Consider the following 21920-nt stretch of genomic DNA (forward strand, 5'->3'; position numbering starts at 1 on the left):
AAGCCAAACTAATGTTTTGTATCCATAGAGAGTTAGAAATTAAAATCAAAATTAAGTATAGACCTGAGTGAGTGTGGAGGTCACCCCTGTTAGGCAAACAAGAATGATTAAATAAGCATGGGCCAAAACTCAAGGAAAGTGCGTCAACAATGGACGGGAATAGGTTTGACCCGCTAAAGGTCAAACAAGCTCCATAAAGAAAAATGGCTAAGTCAAGTTGCGACGATAATACTTGCGATGATCAAGTTACTGAGCCACTTTGTCTTAGCGCCACCATTCCTAGTAGTGTCAACGCCGTCATCTCAAGTATTTGCTAGCGCCGCCATTTGAACTTGCTAAGGAAAATAAAAAACCAAAGCAACTAAGTTGCGGAGGCAACACTTGTAGCGGTCAAGTTGCAAAGGTACTTTGTCGGCATCGCTATCTCTAGTATTGTCGACGCCGTCATTTGAACTTGCCACGGGAAACAGCCGCCACAGTAACTACAATCGCCGCAACTAACTTGTAGAGAGAAGACTCCACCAAGGTGATATTAGCCTTTGGGAGAAGCTTTCTCTCCACAAGTAAAGGCTAATGCTTGGCACTAATAGCAGGCCCCAAGACATTACTGGCCTAGGGCTGATAGTAAGCCCCCAAGCTCACTAGCTTGGCGCTGATAACAGGCCCCAAAGCTCACTGGTTGGAGTTGATAGCAGGCCCACAGACACCAATATACCACGGTGACCCCGCGAAGGTGAGAGCTGGGTGACCCAAAAGCAAGGGACTCCATTCCCATTTACCCAGGCCATGGACCTACCTTGGCTAAACAAGTAAGACCAAGAAAACCCCTTTAGGCTTGGTACTAAGGCACAATATGGCTGATAGTAGGCTTAGCTGTGGCCTTCGCCTTGGGAAGCTAGGGAGTTTGTAGTTAGGTGGCTAAGGGTAGAAGCGTCGCTGAGGTGAACACGAACATGGCTAATAGCAAGATATGAAGTCCTGAGAATGCATGTCTTAGCTAAACCGAACTAAGAAGGCAAGTGTAGATGCAAACACTACCGCCCAAGTGCACTTGCTAAGGCATCTATGCCAAACAGATAATACATAGTACATGTAGAGGGACACGTGGCACCTTCAGCCTGGTGGTCTAAAGTAGAAGGCTATTGAACACTTATCGAATCAAGCACAACAAGTCCACTCCATATTATCTCTAAGGGAATGGACAAGTTGAGGCAACTAACAAGACCCTTATCTGAATATTGAGCAAGATGATGGATGAAGCTAAGGGCACTTGGTCTGAACAGATCCCCATAGCACTTTGGGCATATAGAACATCGAAGAGGAAGCTGACCTAAGCAACCTCATTTTCCCTAGTGTATGGGTCCCAAGCCGTGTTACTAGTTGAGTTGGCAGTACCCTCAGCAAGAATGATTATATCAGCATACTTGGTTCCAGATATCAGCAGAAGTGACATAGAAGCAGTTGAAAAAAGAAGAGATCAGGCCTCGTAGGCAATGGAAAAATACCATCAAACCATAGCTTGCACTTACAATCAATATGTCCAGAATAGAGAGTTCAAAGAGGGAGACCTTGTGTGGAAAACAGTAGATGCAATCATGTGGGGCAGCCAATCCCTAATTTCTCACCAAGATGGGAAGGCCCTTATAAAGTTACTGAGGCAGGTAGTAGCGCTACAAGTTGGTGAGGGTAGATGATAAGTTCAGAACTAGCCCTGTAAATGCCAAGTATGTAAAATGAATATTTTCTTAGTTCTGTTAACAAATAGTTTCAAGTCTTTGTTGATATTTCCCAACACTTAGTCTGAAGAAAGTTTTCCATACTCAGTGAAATTTTATCTATGTAAAGACTTAGTCATGATAAAGTTCTGTTCATGGCAAGAGTTTTGCTTATATTTTCTTTAGAAACTATGTAAAAGCAATGTAAAGAAAGCAATGAGATGAAACTTGGAAGTACTAGCAAACATCTATATTTTTCATAAAAGTTAAACTTTCAAAATATGATTACAATGTTTGAAAAGAAGCTGTGACAAAGAAAAGAAAAAGGGAAAGGAAAACTACATCTTATCAGACCCTTCATCAAAGAGTCTGTCAAACCAACATCCTGGGACAATTGAGCAATTAGGGCAAAGTCCTTCTACTGAGCCAGGTTCTGGCAATGGTGTTCTAAGGCGCCCTCGCAATCTCTGATGGTCTCTTCTAAAGAAACAATTATGACTATGTTGTCAACGTGCTCAAGGAACCCATCAACCACTTAGAGCCTTGCTTTCATTGAAGACAAGTTCAGGCCATTCATCTCAAACTCGCTAAGGTTTGCCTCAGCACCTTTCACTTGTCTAAAGTAGTTAGAACCCTATTGGGGCAAGATCACGAACGAAATCAACAAAAGACTCTAACAACGCCATCTGCACCATTGGGCCAGGAACATTAAAAGCAGTGAAAATGATGGGATGTAGCGCTTGGATACGAACTAGTATGGGGGTAGCCTCAGCTAAAACACAGTAATTCAGAGAGAAAATCCTTGCTGAAGGCCTGGGAGACTCTACCACGGCACCACCGGCTTAGGTTACAAGAGGAAAGCTTGCAAAATGGCCAAAAGTCCGAGGTCGACGTACTTTCTCTGAAGAAGACTGTCCAGCATTTGTAGCGGCATTAGAATGAGCAGATACTGAAAAGTAACTAGACGAACTAATCTTAAGAGATAAGCCGAAGCTATCGTTACCACCTTGTTGGTCTAAAAGAAGGGCATCCACGTAATAATCCTTAACGTTTAGATCTGGGACAACAGTACTATCCATCCTACAAAAAAGTCTTGTGACCTTCCAAGGTTAGTCGGCACTTTAGAAAAATGAGTGAGGTAAAGGTCAGCAAGTTGTTCAAAAGTTGCTGAGGCAATGTGACCAGAAGTACCAGCAACAACAATAGCAGTAGCGGTCGCCAAGTTAATAGCCACATTCACAAGATGGATCAAGCACGGAGACGTCATGCTAGGAATAACCGTTGCACCTTCATTTCCCTCATCAACTGGGATGTCGGAAGTTATAGTATGGCAAGCAAGAAGAGACTCAACAAAGTGAGATGAATCCCCAAAAGCAACTTTTATATAGGAAGGCTCAACTTCAAGTGGCACATTCATTGCATGCTCCTCCCTAGGGGTTTCAGGGACAAAGTCTTCACCACCAACACAAGAGTGGTCAGATTAAATAAAAAGGTCTGGAATGATAATCGGATCAACAGGGTTTAGGACCTCTAGGTCTTCAGTACCCTCAATGGCTACATTACCCTCTGCAATTTCCATAGGAGATGGGATTTGTTCACTCTCAACATGCAAGTCAACACGGTTTTCCTCCATATCTTAAGCCTCAACAATTGGCTCTTCCTCAACATCTCGGAGTATTAGCCTGTTGGCTCTTGGCCTAATGACACACGAAGCAATGGAAAGATTATCATCGTCCAAATCTGAGGAAAGTCCAACAGCTATTGATGGACCCTCTGGGCTTGAAGACAGAATGTCTAAGACATCACCATGTTTCGAGACAAATAGGCCCTAGAAAAAGAGAAATAATACAACTGTCAGAATAATGATAAAAGCCTAAAAGAGCATAAAAAATTCAAAAATTATTTTAAGTGTTGGTACAGTACGCAATCTCTTCCTAGTTGGCAACGAACGACCCTCCACAACTCTAGCTGCTGCTTCTTGGGCCGCCCTCAGCTTCAAGCGAGTCATGCAAACTATTGTACTGGTAAGGGGGAGAGAGACCTATAAGAGTTGAACAACTATTGCCCTAGATGGGCGACGTTCCTTTAAGATAGGCGAAGATAAAAGCTTAAAATGGCAAAAGAGACTGGTTTGCGTTCCACGACCAGAGGGTAGACATAGAAACAAGTCTAGCTGTTGAATAGGTTCTACGGAAGGGATAACAGGATCACTGTTGCAGAAGTTGAAGAAAGAATTAAGGTTGCGATACCAAAAGAGCCTGTAGTTAGGAATAAAGACACATTCTCTTCCAAGCGAAGGTAACTCTAAGAGGGCCACACCCTCCACAAGTAGATCGGTACTTTCACAACCAAATCGCAAGCAACTTTGATAGAAATTTTTCTGAGGCAAACGAGCATGTGGGATACCTTGGTCTATGCTAAACTGTCTAAGGACCCTATCAAGTTGATAAACTACACTTGACATGCCCTCCTTATTCCACACCGGTAAGTACCTAGGGTGGATTATAGCAGCTATAAGAAGAGAGTTGGCCTGAATGTTGTCAAGAGAGAAATCCGCATGATGAGCATCTGAGAAATAAAAAGGGATAGTTGAAACACCCATAAAGGTTTGAGTAAAAGAGCGGAACACATATTCATTTATGTGGTCTATGTAGTCCACAAAAGGTCTATTAGAACCGACATCAGACCGCCGAGCAATTCTAGAGAGGGAGTAGCATACTTGCCTTGTAACCACCTGTCCCGCTATATCCAGGATAGGGTTACCCTCCGCATCCAGGACTTTGTCAATAAAAAAGGGCTCAAATTACTTAGGAAAAGGGCCCATGGTAGGAAACCGCTTGTAACGCCCCAAAATTTATCATCTAGTTTATAATTAAACCCATTAATTATTTCCAAACTTCACTATGAATACCATTAAAGAAAAAAGTCCTTTACCTAAAAAATCTCTTATCATTGTTCTATTCCAAGTGAAATGTACATCATTGTTTCATTAACATACAATTATGAATAATAACAATTCAAAAGGTAAGAGAATACAAAGTATAGTGCCCTAATGGCGTGCACATTTTCAAGGATAGTCCTTGATCACATAGAAATGGACATTCAGTCCCAACCACAAAATAGCTTTAGAGCTTCAATAAGTAACATCCATTGAGCCTTCGTGTTCCATTCAAAATACTTCTGTCGCCAAGTCACTTAGGCAGAGTCACACCATCAATTCCTGAAACATTGTTAGTTTTAGGGTAAGTTAATGCCCAATAGGAATACATTTAACAGAATATATAAATGATCGAAATGCATATGATCATGCTATGCATGTGTTAAGAAAAGGAATCCATATTTTCTCTTTTAAAAATCAAAGATGCACAACGCATGATTTGCATTTAATATCTTATCTGCAACCATAGGGTGGTAAATACGCTATGACGTCCCTAGCAAGAGTCGCAAAACCATACAAACATATATAAATTTATATATTGAAAATATTCCCACATTTGCTGACTCTAAAAATGGCGGGCGATGGGCACCTAAAGCCATTTCCTTCCACATTTGCTGACTCCTAAAATGGCGGGCTCATGGATACCCAAAACCATATTTTCCACATTTGCCGACTCTAAAAACGGCAGGCTCGTGGACACCCAAAAACATTTTTCCACATTCGTCCGACAATAAGCTCAAGACAAGGCAATTGGGCACCTTGGCTCCCTGCGCAGGTACCAAATACAATACACAACACAATTCCAAAACCCGACTCACTACCCAAGCTCATATGTTATCTACCTTCTTCTGGCACTTCCAAACATCCACAAAATTGTAGGATCACAAGAGAGATTATAATGCACATGATGTATGAGTTTTCAAATCAATTTTTCCTGAGGTATGTTTAATTCACAACAACTTTTAATAATATCAACAATTTAAGAATTTTTCTCAAACTCACAATCTCCACAATCTCAACATTTAACAATCTCAATACATATATCCAAGAAGTTCAAAAAAAACCTCATGTCTCAACACCTTTGTCATAATCATTCACCAAATTGCAAAATTCAAGAGTCAATTGAACCAAGCACCATTATTAAATCAAATTTATAAACTAGGGTTTTTAAAAAGATTGGGGCTTTTCTCTCTTTTACACTTAAAGAGTCAATATTCATTATCCATAACAATAATCAACAAAAAACATTGAAAATCTTTTCCAAAAATATTAGGTATAAGCCCCTTTTTGTTTATCAAACCATTTTATATAACCAAATCATCTCATACATCTCTATAACTAAGAAAATACCACATATATACCTCAAATCATAGATATACTAAGTTAAAAGTACTCCTATCTTAAGAAAGAGAGCAAAGAAGCTAGGTTCAAGAATCCTTCGTAGAATCAAAATCCAATAAGTGGAAATCTTGATCCCTAAGTAGTCTTCGCCCTTTTGCAAGAGATTAGGCTTGGATCTTGGTGAAATGTGAGATATCTAGAGAGAAAGAGTTAGGGTTTTCAGAGTTTAGGAGAGAAGAGAGGAAGAGGAAATGAAAAAGAGAAAAGAAGATATAGAAAACAACTTTTAAGTTGTTAAATTCACCAGACCGCTAAACGGTCAAATCAATCTCTTAGCATTTCGGTCTGCAAAACAAGATATTGGATGCACCTCCCTTAGCACTCGCGTGGTCACCCTGGATATAGTAAGACACACAGGCTCAACACCTAAGGCACTCCCAATACATCAACCTTAGTTCCATATGTAACCATTTAAGTAAATGCTTTCATTTAGCCTCTTATGTTTATATTTCATTTTCTTAAGTTTACAATGGAATTAAGGAAATACCCCCCATTTGGATTCAAAGAAAAATACAAAAAATCAAAATCTAAGTAAATCAAAAAGTGATTTCCCTAGTTTTAGTATAAAATAATTTTTCGATTGAAATTTTTAAGTTTGACGTTGAAGTAAATAATTAATACCTCGTAGAAAAATCTCATAAAATCAAATTTGATTATTTAATATATAAAGAACAATTATTGCCAAATTTTTTTTTTTTAAAATCGCAAGTTTTGAAAAATTCAATGATTACACTTAGAAACTTTTCAAGCTTGGTCTAATTTTTTGATAGAAAACCTTTTTAATACAACTATCCTTATATGAAAAAGATAAGGGTCGGATCTCGACCCAAGCCGTTACACCACTTGTAGAAGAAGGCGGTCAAGAATTCAGTATGTACAAAACTCCACACGTCATAGTGGCCCACAGAGCTCTCCATGTCCGAATGAATAAGGTCGAGATGGAAATACAGGTTCTCTAAGAAGAGGGGAGTCAGGGGGATGTGAGTGCTGCTACAAAGCTTAATGGCCAGAAGAAATTTTAAAGGGTTAATACTTTATACGAGATTGCTGGGAAGAACAAAGAAGGAGATGAAATAGCTCATAAAAGCAGCCAAGTATAAGTTGTCGCGGTAGCCCAAGCCAACCATGGAGCTGCAGTTCTCTTCAGTAATATCACCAACCGTTGGCTGGACATCCTTGAAGAAGTGCTTTAGACAAGAGATATATGTGGTTTTATCTCTCTTCGACCTTTCCATGAGCAACTCGCCAATTTTGGGGTTGTACCAAGAACTATGCTTCCTTGCCTCGCGAAAGGCGCTCTAGAGAGTAGTGACAACAGTCTACTCCACGAGTGTTGAGACACAGCAAAACTAAAACATCCTAAAGGGTAGGAGTGACTTTTCCCTAAGCAAGAGAAAAAGTATCGGTGTTATGGCTTTAGTGGAAAACTGCTACATCTGTGTTAGTTTTCACTTTACGCATGGAGAGCTCTCTCGAAATCAAGATGGTGTTAAGAATTCGAACATTCCTTAAGTGTTGTTCGAAGTCATCATCCTTTATGACGTCATCTACCTAAAAGGGCTAGTCAACCAGAGGGCTCGAGTGGGTACGGTAATAAATATATGGATGAAAGAAGTCGTAGTGCTTAGCTCGAAACCGCAGCATAGAAGCGGGGTTAACTATGTCAGCGTTGTCTAAAGATGCCTCACCAAAAGGTAGTAAGGGCTCCTCTAGAGCAGGAGTATCATGGACAAAAGCGTTAAAAACCATCTAGAATGGGTCAGCAAGCCCCCTAAAGTATGGGGCCCTTCTTCACTCGACACGAAGTGGGACAGGCTTGTCGGCCAGAAAACCTAGTGCTTGCTATAAGAAAGTATAAAGAAAAGAAGAAGACTTTGGAAAGTGCAAATAAAGATTTTAGAAAGGAAAGGCTTGGAAGACAAGGAGACAAGAGAAAGGAGTTTGATGAGAAGTGGGGGACCAGTGGACCCAAAAGGTCCTATTTATAAAGAAATCACAGATGTAGGACCGGTTCGTCTCTCCAGAACCATCATGACCCATCACAGTCAACACACATTTTCAGAACCATTATGGCTTTACAAAAAACTGATGCAACTTCTGACCAAGCAAACGCAACCCTAGGTCCGCCGGCTAACGCCATGCACGTGCAAGAAACTAGGCGCATGTTCCTCACATGCGCAAAAGGCAAATGTAGTCAGAAATTAAGGTCGTAATTAAATATGGACCTAAGTGCAGAGTTTGCCCCTATTAAGCGAACAACAATGATTAAAAGAGTATGGGCCAAAACCCAAGGGAAGTGGGTTAACAGTGGGCCAGATCAGGTTTGACCCGCTAAAGGTCCCGAACAAGTCAAGTTGCAGAGGCAACACTTGCTACGGTCAAGTTACTAAGGCACTTTGTCTCATCGTTGTCATTTCTAGTATTGTCCAGCCACCATCTCAAGTATTGCTGATGTTGCCATTTGAACTTGCTGAGGGAAAGAGAACACCAGAGCAACAAAGTTGCGAAGGCAACACTTGTAGTGGTCAAGTTGCGCAGTATTTTGTCGACGCCGTTATCTCTAGTATTATTAGCATCGCCATTTGAACTTGCCACAGGAAACAGCCGCTACAACAATTACAACCATCACAACTAACTTGCAGAAGGAAGACTCCACCAAGGTGATACTAGCCTTTGGGAGAAGCTTCCTCTCACAAGTAGAGGCTAATACTTGGTACTGATAGCAAGCCCCACGGCATTACTAGCCTAGGGTTGATAGTAGGCCCTCAAAGTCATTATTAGCTTAGCGCTGATAGCAAGCCCCGAAGCTCACTAGCTTGGTGCTGATAGCAGGCCCCAAAGCTCGCTGGTTGGAGCTGATAGCAAGCCGAAATACACTAGTATACTGCAGTGACCCCATGAAGATAGAAGTATGGCAACTTGAAAGCAAGGACTCTCTTCCCATTTACCCAAGTCATGGACATGACTTGGTTGCGCAGACAAAACCAATGAAGCCCTCTTGGGCTTAGTACTAAGGCACAACATGGCTGATAGTAGGCTTAGCCGTGGCCTTTGTCCTGGGAAGCTGTGGAGTTTGTGGTTAGGTGGTTAAAGGTAGAAGCATCGCTGAGGTGAACACGAACATAGTTGATAGTAGGCTATGAAATCCTGAGAATGCATGTCTTGGCTAAATTGAACTGAGAAGGCAAGTGCAATGACAAACACTACCGCCATAAGTGCACTTGCTGTGGTCCAAGCTAAGGAGGCAAGTTGCAGCGGCAAACACTACTGTCGCAAGTGTACTTACTGAGGCATCTGTGCTAAATAGATAATACATAGTACATGTAGAAGGAGACACGACACCTTCAGCCCTGGTGGTCCAAGGCAGAATACTCCATGTGATTCGTAGGGACACATGTCCTTACTTTATTTGGCCACTTGATATCCTTTGGTGTCAAAGAAAAACCTACAAATAGGACCCATTTCCCAAGGTCCAAGAGGGAGGATTTTTTGGGGATTTGGAGAAATGACGCCCATTGGTGCAATGCCATTTTTTTTTTCCTTGAACCACTTGCTCCACCCTTGCCCAACTGTCCGTTCTCCAACTTTCTCAGATTTTTGTTCACTCATTCTCCTACAAGCGTAGATCTGTTAGACTATTGATATAGTTTTGCTTCTCTAATCATTCTCTTAATTATTGTTCACCTCGAATCCTCCTATAGTATCATGTAGTAAAAAGGTGAAATTAAAATTTGATGTGATCTAACACTCAACATCTCTGGTCCAGTATTCTCAAATTTATCATGTTCGCTTGATCATGTGACATAAAATGCTTTTTCTAAGATAATTTGAATTCCATCAAAAACATAGTGATAAGAAACCATGATGGAGATGAAAACATACTATTGATTTTGGTTATGACTTTTTAATTTTTTTTTAATTATAATTCAGAAAGTGTGAAATTATATCATTTTTTTTAATTTTTTTAATACTTAGACCTCGTTTGGGGAGTGACTATTTTAGTCAAAAAGTTACTAAAAGTGGTCACATCACCTCTCTATTTTTCTGTACATCTTTTCTTAAAAAGTTAAAAAATTACTAAAATAACCGATTCCCTCCCCAACATTTAAAAGGTATGTACTAAAATTTTCCCATTAAAAAATAAGGAGCAGTTATTGGATGGATGCATTACACAATAATAAGAGCATGAGGGCGGACACGTTGCCACGTTGGATCACCATTCTCTAGAGACTATGACAAACTTCTTCTCCCTCGTCAATCTTTTTTCCATTCTATTTTTGTGGCCGCTCACCCCATCCTCAGTCTGCATTGACAAATCAATAACTCAATTTTATGAGAGTAATAGTTTAAAAAAATTATAATTAAATATTACATAAAATATAATTATAAATTTTGAAATTATAACTAAAATAATATTATAATAACTAAAAATTAATATCACAATATGTATAATAAGGTCAAGTTTGACTAACTTAAAAAAGTGCATTTATTTTATTTTTTTATTTTTTTTGGGTCACATCAATCAATATCTCCTCTCTATTTTTTCTACACATAATACAAAAAAAAAATCAAAAAATGCACTTATTTAATCTTTTCAAACTTGACCTAAGGAAGTTGTAATTAATAATTTAATAGATGATAATCAAAGACCAATATTATAAAATACACAAAATTTTTTTTGCATTATATATATGATATAGACGCGTAAACCTAGGTGGAGTCGGAGTCATGAATTAGCAGCGGTCCTCAAGGTTTGGAACCTTCCTTACGCATTCCCATTGGTTAGACCGGACGTGGCGTGCTCCTCCTCCATTTCATATGAATACAAACAGGGTTTGGTTATGGTGTGCAACTTACACCTTACACTTTATACCTTTCACTTATACCTTATACTTACACCTTTTGTAAAAAATTAAACCTTACACTTACACCTTTTTTGAGGTTGCACACCATGTGCAACCCACTTACACCTTACACCTTACACCTTACACTTACACCTTATACTTATACTTACACCTTACACTTACACTTTTTGTGTAAGTGACACATGGTGTGCACTTGCACACTTAAGAAAACTCCTACAAACAAATATAAAAATAAAAAGTCTTTTCCACACCAGTCCTTTTAGTTTGTTAATTAATAATTATTATGGGACCTAAAATTAACAACCACTTATGTGGGTCTTTGCTCGGACAGTTCGGAGCTGGGCATTTAGCTAGGATAGCTTGGTTGGGAGCTATGCACTGTGCTTTGCTCGGACGTACTACTAAAATCAATCAATTAGACCAGTTTATTATATCTGGGAAAGGCTTATGGGGCATACATTCGAAAGGTGTATATCATATATATTTTATAATTAAAAAAATAATAATATAATTTTATATTTTTTGAATTATAACAAAAAAATTAAATAAATAAACACTACATGAGGTATAATTAAAGATTTTAAAATAATATCATAATTAAAAAAAATAATATAACTAAAAGTATATATATGACAAAATTTTCTAGAAAAATGATCTGGACCTCCATTGGGGGTGACTCCCAAGACTCTCAGTGAACGGTGATTGGCCAAATTTTTTTTTTTTTTTTTCCCTTCTTCAATTACCAATTCTCACTTGTGTGTGTGTGTGTCTGTGTTTGGGGGGGGGGGGGGCTCAGGTCTCAATTTTCTATTATATCATTATTGTACCAGGTCTCAATTTTGTACCAGGTCTCAATTTTCTATTATATCATTATTGTGGTGCTAATCAAGAAACATTTTATTAACTAAGTCAGATAATGCCCATCACTTCCAAACATGGGTTCACTGTCTCACAAATAGTGGAGCAAATATCTCAGCTTAGTTATTACAACTATACTGTTACATAAAGACAATACTTTAATTGGTGTTCTTAAGTTATTCATAATTTTAATGTCAAGGGTTCATTTTTTCGTTTAAAAAGAAGGAATTAAAAATAAAAAATAAAAAATAAAAAATCAATAAGGAGCATGAGATTCAAATATAAACCAAAGGTCTAATAACTTTGTAGGAGAGGGTTCAAGAAAGGAGTTGGAAAATTCAAAAATCTTCGAAGATCCTTGAAGAACAACTTCGAATTCTCTAGAAGAAATGTGAGAGGCTTAGATTCTTCAACGGTCTCAACTTAAGAAACACAAAAGAAAGGAGATGATGGAGATAAGAGATTGGGTGAAGAAGAAGGCAAAATGGCTAGAGAATAGAATAATGGCACGGCTCTCCCATGGATCTCCCACTTTCACTCTCAAGGTTGATAATGGAGAAGGGAAATTAGTTCTTTCCCAAGAGTTAAAAATCTCCAAAATCCATCCCTTGTAAAGCTATGGGTGGGTGCTATTTATAGGCACCTCATGATGTAGGATGGAGCCCATGTGCAAGGCACATGGGGGATATTCTCTCTAACCACCTTGTCCGAGGAGGTGACCCCTCCGAGGAGGTGACTTCTCCGAGGATGAGAAAACCCCGAAGAGGAGATCACTCCCTCGGCGAACCCTTCTTCTTAGCCACACCTAACCAATGATCCCCAATCATCCCAAAGGGTCAGGGGTAGTCCCAGAGGACGTCCTGCCGCAAAATATTGCCGAGTCTCATGGACCCCCCGGGGTCGTGCCACCTCGACCCGGGTATAGGCTAGTTTAACCGAAGAGTGAATTTATCTCCACTCACCGTCCTCGGGATCGGGTCCTTTGTTCGAACTCCATTACGCCCATGGTTCTGGTGCGTAGATCCCGGAAAGCTCCGAGCCCGCAAGTGTTCTGGGACTCATTAACGGAGCGACTTCTAGATTGCGTCTGAATCCGTTCGAAGCCAAGTACTTCGGATCTCTAGATTCGTGGGTCCGAATCCTTTCGAGTCCGAGTGCCTCGGATCTCTAGGCTTGCTTAATACCCTTTCGAGTCCGGGCCTGAGTAAGTCTCTAGGTTCGTGGACCCGAACCCTTTCGAGGCTTACAGCGATTCAATCCGTTTGATGGCGATAAATCTGGGCCCACCGATTCTTGGACTTGCGATAAATTCGGGCCCACTAATCTTGGGCTATTGGGCCTAAATAATTTAGTGGGCTCAAATTAGCCCCTCTTACATTTGCCCCTTGCGTGTATGAGAAATTTTAAATTTCTCAGACATGCATACTGTCATTTCTTCGACCCTGTTTCGCATCACGTTTCCCAAAAAAAAAAAAAAAAAATGTTTTGTCACGACAGAGCGTATGGATAAAGTTGATGACGCACTTCAATTTACAGAAAAAATTGACAAGCAAAAAATTTAATTTTTTGTACTCTTTTTTTTTTTTTTTTTTTTTTTTTTTTTTTTTTTTTTTTTTTTTTTTTTTTTTAATATATACATTCAGAACAGTCTCAAAACCCTAAACTCACAAAATTTGTTTCTTTGCTCAGCCGCAGAAATCACCCAAATTCCTTCTTTTAGCCTACTCTCTCTCTTTCTATATTGAGGAACCCAGCTTCCTTCTTCTTTCTTTTTTTGCCTGTTTCTTTAATGGCTGGTGCTTCGACATTGTTGTCATCAGAGCACGGGGTTTGAGCTGCTTCACTAACTGCAAGTTGATGACATGTCCCGGCAACTAAATCTTGTATGCCTTGTTCGTCCATTGGAATTGAAGAGTTCACAAGCTCACCAATCTCCAATTTTTCCGTCACTCCATAGCTAGTCTTCTCTTCAACCTCACTCACTGATTTGACTTGTTTATTGATCTCAGGTTTAGAATCCGAAGTTCCATTTAGATGGTCATGCTTTGCCAGTGGATCTTCCTCCCCCACACTTGATATTTGGCTTTCAATAGTCGAAGAATCGATCAATGCAATAGGTAGTAATCGATCAATATCTTCATCATCGTAAGTATTAATCCGCGGAGACAGATTCATGAGAATAAATGATTCATCTTCTCTGCAACAAATTTGACTGATCTCTCCATTTTCAGGACCTGCATTCATATCTCCATTTCCACTAGAAATGAAACTATCAACATCAGAAAGTATCAGATGTTCATCTTCTTTATATCTAGAGCATCTTGTGACATTGCTTTTACACAATTACAGACAAACGCACCTCAACTCTTCCTCTCTCTTGCTTCTCTAGATCTGTGAGTAATTGTTTAATACCCCATCTTCTTGAATTGTCCCAGATCTGGGAGTGAGCTCTTTATATATATATATATATATAAATGGGTTTTGATTTTTACTCAACTAATTTCATTCTCTTCACTGTTTCAGATTTATTGATCTTTGGATTTCAGGATCTAGTTGAATCTTTGTTCAAAGCCCTCTTCCTTTTTCTTCTTATATTTTGGATCTGTGGGTATTCCATCTTATTGTTTTGATGGACTTTTGTGCTCAAAATAAATATGTACTGATACATTTTCTAATTTAGGAATTCTGGTGATGATTTATTTCAGTCTTGAGGCTTGCAAACAATCTTGAACTAGTGAAGACAATACCCACCTCTGGCCTCTCTCTGCTGGTTTGCTTCTGGCTTCGACGATCCAACGCTGACCACACATATCGCCCCACTCAACGTGACGTGTGTGGTTGCCGACTCTTCTGTGGCACCATCGCTGCTTCCGTCTTCAGCTTATCCGACGTCACGCACGTTCGCCCTTTCAACGCAACGTGTGTGGTCTTGCCCAACCTAGCTCCACATCGCTGCTTCCGGCTTCAGCTTATCCGATGTTGACCACGCACGTTTGCCCTCTCAACGCAACGTGTGTGGTCTTGCCCAAGCCTGGCCCAGTCTTGTTGATTACAGTCTGTAAAGCCTCTTTGATTTCAGCTTAAATTTCCAGTATCGGCTTCGGACTTCACCTCTCTAACTGCCCAAATTTGTAAGTATGACATTCGACCCCCTCTTCCGAATATAAATATATTTAAATATATATAAATATATTTTTGTGGCAATGTAGAGGGCTCAAGCAGTCTGATGAAAATAAAAAAATAAAATAAAATAAATAAAAACTGAATCTGAATATGGGCTCAATTTTTGTGGCAATCCCAATGATATTTTTTTTTTTTTTTAGCTCAAACACCGTGATTTTGGCCATATGGAAACATGCACTAGCACTTGAAACCTTATTGAGGTGCTTGGCTTGAACATAATTTGTTGAACTTTTATCACCGAGGAAAGGCCGAATATAACTTGTTGACTAGTATTTGAGCTCCATTTTTGACATGGAGAGAGAAAATCCTGGGCTTATGAATATGGACTTTGGAAAGGACATTTTTGTAATTTGCATAATGATCCATTGAATCTTACTACTGATGAGCAATGTAATATGCTTCGGATCTCGGGCCTGAAATTTGCTATTGAACTTCACTCTGTCCAAATTTTGAGCCTCGTATAAATTGGACCTCTAACATGGAACATAGTGACTTTGAGAAATTGACCCAATTGAACTTCATCACAAAACGACCTATGATATTGCATCTCTTATCGATGATGAAAACTGAAAATCTGTATGTTGTTGATACACATATCGGTACTGTAATTTGTTGAGCTTGAGGAACACCCGAGAAAAAGAATTGTTGATGACTTCCGGGGTTGAACCTGGACTCTTGGTGTAAAAAAAAAAAAAAATTCCTTGTTGAATTCATGGACTCTCAGAGAAACGAATAGTTGATGCCGAAATTTCATTCGAATGTGTTGCTTTAATTCCAATATTCTGAATTTTAATACGGTCAACTCCTTACTATTTATACCTGTTATTTCAGCCATATGTCTTCTCAAAAGAAACCCGTAGCTCCGGGGTCATCAGAACCGGCTCTCATGAAAGAGAGGGAGGTACCTCTGGCATCTGAGTGGAGGAAATCTCCTTATTTTGGTCGGAAGGATCCCTTCTGGCGGGCGGCTACCTCCACCACTTCTCTTCTATCTCCGAAGGCGGCTCCATTATGTCTCACTGAGGACACTGACTCTGGACATGAGGCCCTCATTTCTCCTTCCTCGGTGCTACGCTTTCGGATTGAGCGGGGGGACTTTCCATACTGTTATCCTCAGTTCAAGGCCTTCTCAAACCCTCCTTTCGGTTGGCAAGAGTGGGTCGATGATGTCCTCTCGGACAAGAGCCTCTGTCAACGACTTCAGGAGGCCCGGCTATTGATCCCGGTGAAAATATCTAGATCTCTATCCATCCGTCGAAACAATGCTAGCCTGGAAGCCATGGCTCTTCGGTGGAGCACCGAGACACACACCTTTATACTTGGCCAGCACGAGATGGGGCCCACCCTTGAGGATGTGTTCATGTTGCTGCGTCTGGAAGTGACCGGCCCTGATGCCTTCGACCCTGAGCAGACACCCCCCGAAGATGATTCTTTGATCCAATCTCTGAAGCTAAATCTTCAAACTTGTGGTCGGTGGAGTTCTGTTTTTGATGGTTCAGCGAGGAGGACTAGTCGAGTAAGGACGGACCGTGCCTCCTATACTGCATGGATCCGTCACTTCTTCAAGGATCTTCAGCCCTTGGCCAGAGATGCTGACCCTGACTCTCGGGAGTATGAGGCCGGTCCGATGTATGGCTCCAGGCTCTATTTCTTGGGATTTCTGGCTTGCTTCCTTTCATTCTTCATTCTTCCGAGCACACCTCCGGATTCCCTCAATCCTTTCGTCTTCCCCTTGGCAGTCAGGCTCTTCAGAGGAGATCGGATCCCTTTGGCTCCACTATTTCTTGGGAATCTTTACTATCGGCTGGATTTACTACATCGAGATATGGTTCGCTCCGTGGGTCGATATGAGCCTGTCTCCTTTATTCACAGCCAGTTCTTGCTATGTTTCTTCTTCGAGAGGTTCCCAAAATTTGCCCCTGCTCCGACTGTATTTGAGGCGGAAGTTCTTCGGGAGATAGTGGATAAAGATGGCATCCCCGTGCTCAATACTGATGGGTCTCGGACATTTGAGAAAGCGAAGTCTTGCCAGCCGTTGATTACACGGTGGTCACGTACCATTTCCACCTTATCCTTGAATACTCTGGTGGATGATCCCCGACGCTTTGTGGCACAGCCGTATGTATGCCCACCTGTGGGTGTGGCCACACCGCTTATCTATCATGGTTCCTCCCGCTCGGTGTCCTTTCCTTTGCCGAAGAACATCCCTGCACCCTTTGTTGATATGCTGATTATGATCCGTCCGAGTTCATTACCGGTGTGGCATGAGGAAGGCGTTGATAGTGCCGTTTATAGGCCTGACCGTGTAGCATGTCAATTCGGGTTTGATCAATGTGCCCCGGGGCCAGCACCTCATTTATTATCATTTTCAGAGAGCTACGGGCGCTTCAGTCGCCGGCTTATACACACCGTGCTTCCCATATCCGGCTCTTTGACGATGCCAGGCTTGAGCCGAGTAGGGGGTTTCACCCCCTCTTTCAGGCGGTATTGGCAGAAGAATATCGATGCGTTTATTGCATTTGTCCAGAGCAGACCGACCGTATGTTTGCCTCCGCCGATTTATAAGAAGGATTCTTCTCTTCGGCTACCCGAGAGCCGAAAATCTGACCACATGCACGAGGGTTTCTTCACTTCATCTGCTCCAACTGACCCTTCTGCTCGGGCATCTGCTTCTAGCTTGGCAATTACTTCTCCAGAGCCAGTCCCTTTGAATAAGGCCTCTGGTCCTCGGACGACCCGCCTTAAGAAGATGGCTCACAAGAGGACTTCTGATGCCAGTCCTTCCGCTCCTCGCCTTTCCAAAAGGCTCCGTGAGGTACCCGAAATTCTTGATTTGAAGCTACTTTCCTTCTTGCGACTATACCTTCTAAAATGAAAACTTTTATTTGCCCATGTTATGTAGGATCCTGCGGTTGTTGACGTTCTCGGTACCGTGGCTCCTGGCCATGCTGCCTCCCCCAGGCCGGACTCAGACTTGGACGACACCCTCCCTTTGTCTGCAAGACTTGTGAAGATGTGCACCCCTCGTATAGCAGTTATAGATGACGATGATGATGAGGCTGAGTCCTCCGATCATTTTTGTGACCTTATTCCACGCACGCGTCGTCATCGCCCTACCGTAGCTGAGGAGGAGCACTACCTTGGTGACGAGTTTGTTGGGGCTCACCGTTCTGATGTTGAGATTGCTGGAGGGACTGATGCCACAGAAATTGATGTCGCGGGCCATGCTTCTAGAGGCGATGTAGAGATGAGGTGCGCCTCTGGGAATGGTGTGGAGGTGGATGTGCTAGAGATCTCTGAGACTCGCTCTGGCACTTATGGTGATTCTCATCCTCCGGCCCTCCTTCCTTCTTCAGGGATGACTACTACTGTTCAGGCTTCATCAGACATTGAGATCGATCAGGTGGTCTCTACACGACCAAGTGACTTTGTTGATGCTAGGAGTCCTTCAGTTGCCCCTGCTTTGCATATTGATTCTCCCTCTGGTAATCTTTCTTTCTGAAGTTTGTCATTTACTTATATCTGTGAGAAATCTTTACTTAAATGACTTTCCTGTTCCCTACCTCTAATAAGGCCTTCTTATCTTTTCTTCAGTGTTAGCTGCTAACGGGGTCTTGCCTTCACCTACCTCAGACTCTGCTCCAGTGTTAGCTGCTACCGGGGTCCTGCCTTCACCTGCCTCGGACTCTGCTCCAGTGTTAGCTGCTACCGGGGTCCTGCCTTCACCTGCCTCGGACTCTGCTCCAGTGTTAGCTGCTACCGGGGTCCTGCCTTCACCTGCCTCGGACTCTGCTCCAGTGTTAGCTGCTACCGGGGTCCCGTCTTCACCTGCCCCGGACTCTACTCCGACTCTCTTTGTAACTCCTCACGGTTCTCCTTCTCAAGGGGGAACACCTGCCTTTGAGACGACTGCTAGAGGTTCTTCATCGCCAGTGCCTTCAAATATTTTGGATTTGAATCTCAGTGATTTCCACATTGATAGTGATGCTTTTGGTCTTTCCCCTTATCGTTCGGCATTCTCAGGCTCGGGACCTCTGCCGGGAGTTACCCCTCCGGGTGGTTCATCTAACCCGATAGACATTGGGGAGATTCCTGAGACTAGCAGCTTTCCGGCCCCAATTCCTCCTTCAGCTTCTGGCAAAGTATCATTTCTCCATTATTGGGTAGCTCCTGAGTTTGCTTCAGTTCTACAGCTTGTGCATTCAAGTTACCCGGAGACCTTTGCTTCATTTGCTTGCCAGTGTCCACTCATTCAGACTGCTCTTCTCGAGTCTTTTGCCACTATCTTATATAGCTTGGACACGCAATGGTTGTGTGACCTTAATGGAAAAGTAGTCGAGACGGCGTATCAGGGGATCTCTGACATGGAGCGTCACCAAGTGGACTTATCATGGCTTCGGAAGCGCCTGGATATAGCTTCGAACGCCAGTCATCGGCTGGAACTTATGTCTGTGCTTGCCTCTTATCGCACCTCTATAGATGAGACAAAGGTAACTCTTCGTGAACTTGAGTCGGGTTATGCTCGGGCCTTGGAGACTTTAGAGGCACACTCTACTGTTTGTCCTCCAGATGTAGATGTGACGGGCAGCTTCTTCGAAGGTGTCTTTAGGAAAGATTGAGTTTTTTTTTTATCATTACTTTCTTGCCCCTTTCGATAAAAATGTTTTATCTAGGACAATGCAATGAAATGACAAAATTTTTGTTGTTTGGATATTTTCGCATTGTTTTCTCATTCTACTTGATAAAATATTTATTTCGAATGATAGAACAATCATATGCACATGTTTATAAAAGCTGAAATATTCTCATTAGTTCTTCAACTTTCTTGACAAAAGCATAATAGATTCACTGTAAGTGATGGGATAAAACATACACCATAGAGAAAACCAGCTTCTTCATAACGCAAGGGAAATACAACCTTTAGACAAAGTAAGAAAGTGAAAATGAATTTCAACATAGATGAGTCCAACTATGGGTAGTAATGCTTGATAAACTTTGCATTGAGCGGGCCAGTTCGGAAGCCGTCTTCAACCCTTACAAGTTTGTAGTACCCGCTTGAGCTTGCCTGAACCACCTTGTAGGGCCCTTCCCATTTTGGAGAAAACTTGGGTAAAGGCTGTCCTCGCATGATTGGGTCTACAATCTTCCATACTAGATCACCTTCTTCAAACTTCCTTGGTACCACAGTCTGGTTATAGGCTCGGGCGATGGACTCATGATACCTTTCCATGACTTTTGCAGCTCTGTCATGCTTTTCCTCTAATGCTTCCAATCTGGTGGTTCGAGGCTCCAATACCATTCCCGAGGCGAGAGCCATTCGAGCAGATGGCGTTTCCAACTCTATAGGTAACACTGCCTCGGACCCATACACAAGGGAGTAAGGAGTTGCTTGAGTTGGCTTTCTCTTCGAAGTGCGATACGCCCATAGGGCTACTATCAACTGTTCGGACCAAGTCCCCCCAAACTCATCCATCATCTTGCTCAGAATCCTTATCAGTGTCTTGTTTGTGGCTTCCGCCTGCCCGTTCCCTTTTGGATAGTAGGGTGTGGATTTGTGATGCTTCACTTGGTAAGTCTCTAGGAGGCTCTTCACATCTTTGTTTATGAAGGGAGTGCCGTTATCCGAGAGGATGGTGTTTGGTACTCCAAATCGGCAAATGATATTCTCCTTGATGAAGTTCGCAACTGCAGGCCCCGTAGCGTTCTTCAGAGGAATTGCTTCGACCCACTTTGTACTCAATTCTGTGGCTGCGAGAATCCACTTGTACCCCTTAGAAGATGTGGAGATGGGCCCTATCAGATCAAAAGCCCAGGTATGGAACGGCCATGGCGTTCGGATACTATGCAGGTCTACAGCTGGAGCATGGATCAAATTTCCGTGTTTCTGACAAGTCTGGCACCTCTTCACGTGATGGGATGCATCTGACTCCATGGTCGGCCAGTAATACCCAAGGTGTATAAGTTGCTCGAACAGCCGAGCCCCTCCTTGATGTTCAATCTCGTGGGCTCTTCCGAGGACTAGATCTGACTCCTCCTTGGAGAGACATCTCAGGGGAGTGCCCTCAATACTTCTTCTATACAGCTTGTCCTGGTCAAGAAAGTACCGCCTCGCTCTCCTCTTGAGGTGTGCAATGTCCCTCGGGCTCTCAGGTAGTGTTCCCTCTTTGAGATAGTCAATGTAGACTTGCCTCCAGTCAGGGGTATCAATTTCAAAGCAACTCTCATCCTCCCGGATGTATGACTGACACTTGGGGCATTCCCTCTGTAATTGATTTGAGTCCTTTTCCATCTCGGGCCAATAATAACCTTGTCTTTGGATTCTTCTATACAGACTGATATCCCCATCTCCGCAAGACTTTTCGTGGATCTGTTGTAGTCGGAAGCTCGCTTCTTGTTGGCCAACACACCGGGCTAGGAATCCGGTACCTCCTCGGAAGTAAAGTTCACCTTGAATAATTGTGAATTGGACAAGCTTGGCCATAGTCATTTTTCCAACTTTGCTTCTGAGTTGTTCGAGGACTTCTCCTCTCCAGTCTTCCGGAAGGCCTTTGTCTTCGGGTATTATTGAAGGTTCTGTTCTCTTTTTGATAACAATTGTTGCCTCTTCCTCTGGAATGTCAACTCTTGCCCCTAATGTTGAGAGGGCATCTGAAAACTTGTTGTCGGAGCGAGGCACATGTTCTATTTCGACCTTCTGAAATTTGTCAAGAAGCCTTTGGACTGTTGTTCGATATGTGGCCAAGGCAGGCTCCTTTAAGACGAACTGTCCTAAAACTTGCTTCACTATCAGCTTTGAGTCCCCCCGGATCCGAATCTTCTTGATACTGTGCTTCTCAGCTGCTATCAAGCCTAAAATAAGAGCCTCATACTCGGCTTCGTTATTCGAACAATGGAAATCCAGTTTATAAGACAAATATAACTTTTCCCCACTTTTGCTTGTAAGGACTATCCCGGTTCCTC

At 42.0% G+C, this 21920-nt stretch overlaps 1 protein-coding gene across 1 annotated transcript; it reads left to right on the forward strand.

The window, feature by feature from the left end:
* The first annotated feature begins 17826 nt into the window (after nucleotides 1-17826).
* Nucleotides 17827-19673, forward strand: LOC145824734 (uncharacterized). Its single transcript, XM_082925379.1, has 2 exons — nucleotides 17827-18445; nucleotides 18555-19673. The coding sequence occupies exons 1-2, from the start codon at nucleotides 17974-17976 to the stop codon at nucleotides 19577-19579; spliced, it is 1497 nt and encodes a 498-aa protein (XP_082781505.1). The 5' UTR covers nucleotides 17827-17973; the 3' UTR covers nucleotides 19580-19673.
* Nucleotides 19674-21920: the final 2247 nt, after the last annotated feature.

The sequence above is a fragment of the Camellia sinensis genome, chromosome 4 (genome assembly GCF_055761805.1).
Source record: "Camellia sinensis isolate YWXY chromosome 4, ASM5576180v1, whole genome shotgun sequence".
NCBI classification, from domain to species: Eukaryota; Viridiplantae; Streptophyta; class Magnoliopsida; order Ericales; family Theaceae; genus Camellia; species Camellia sinensis.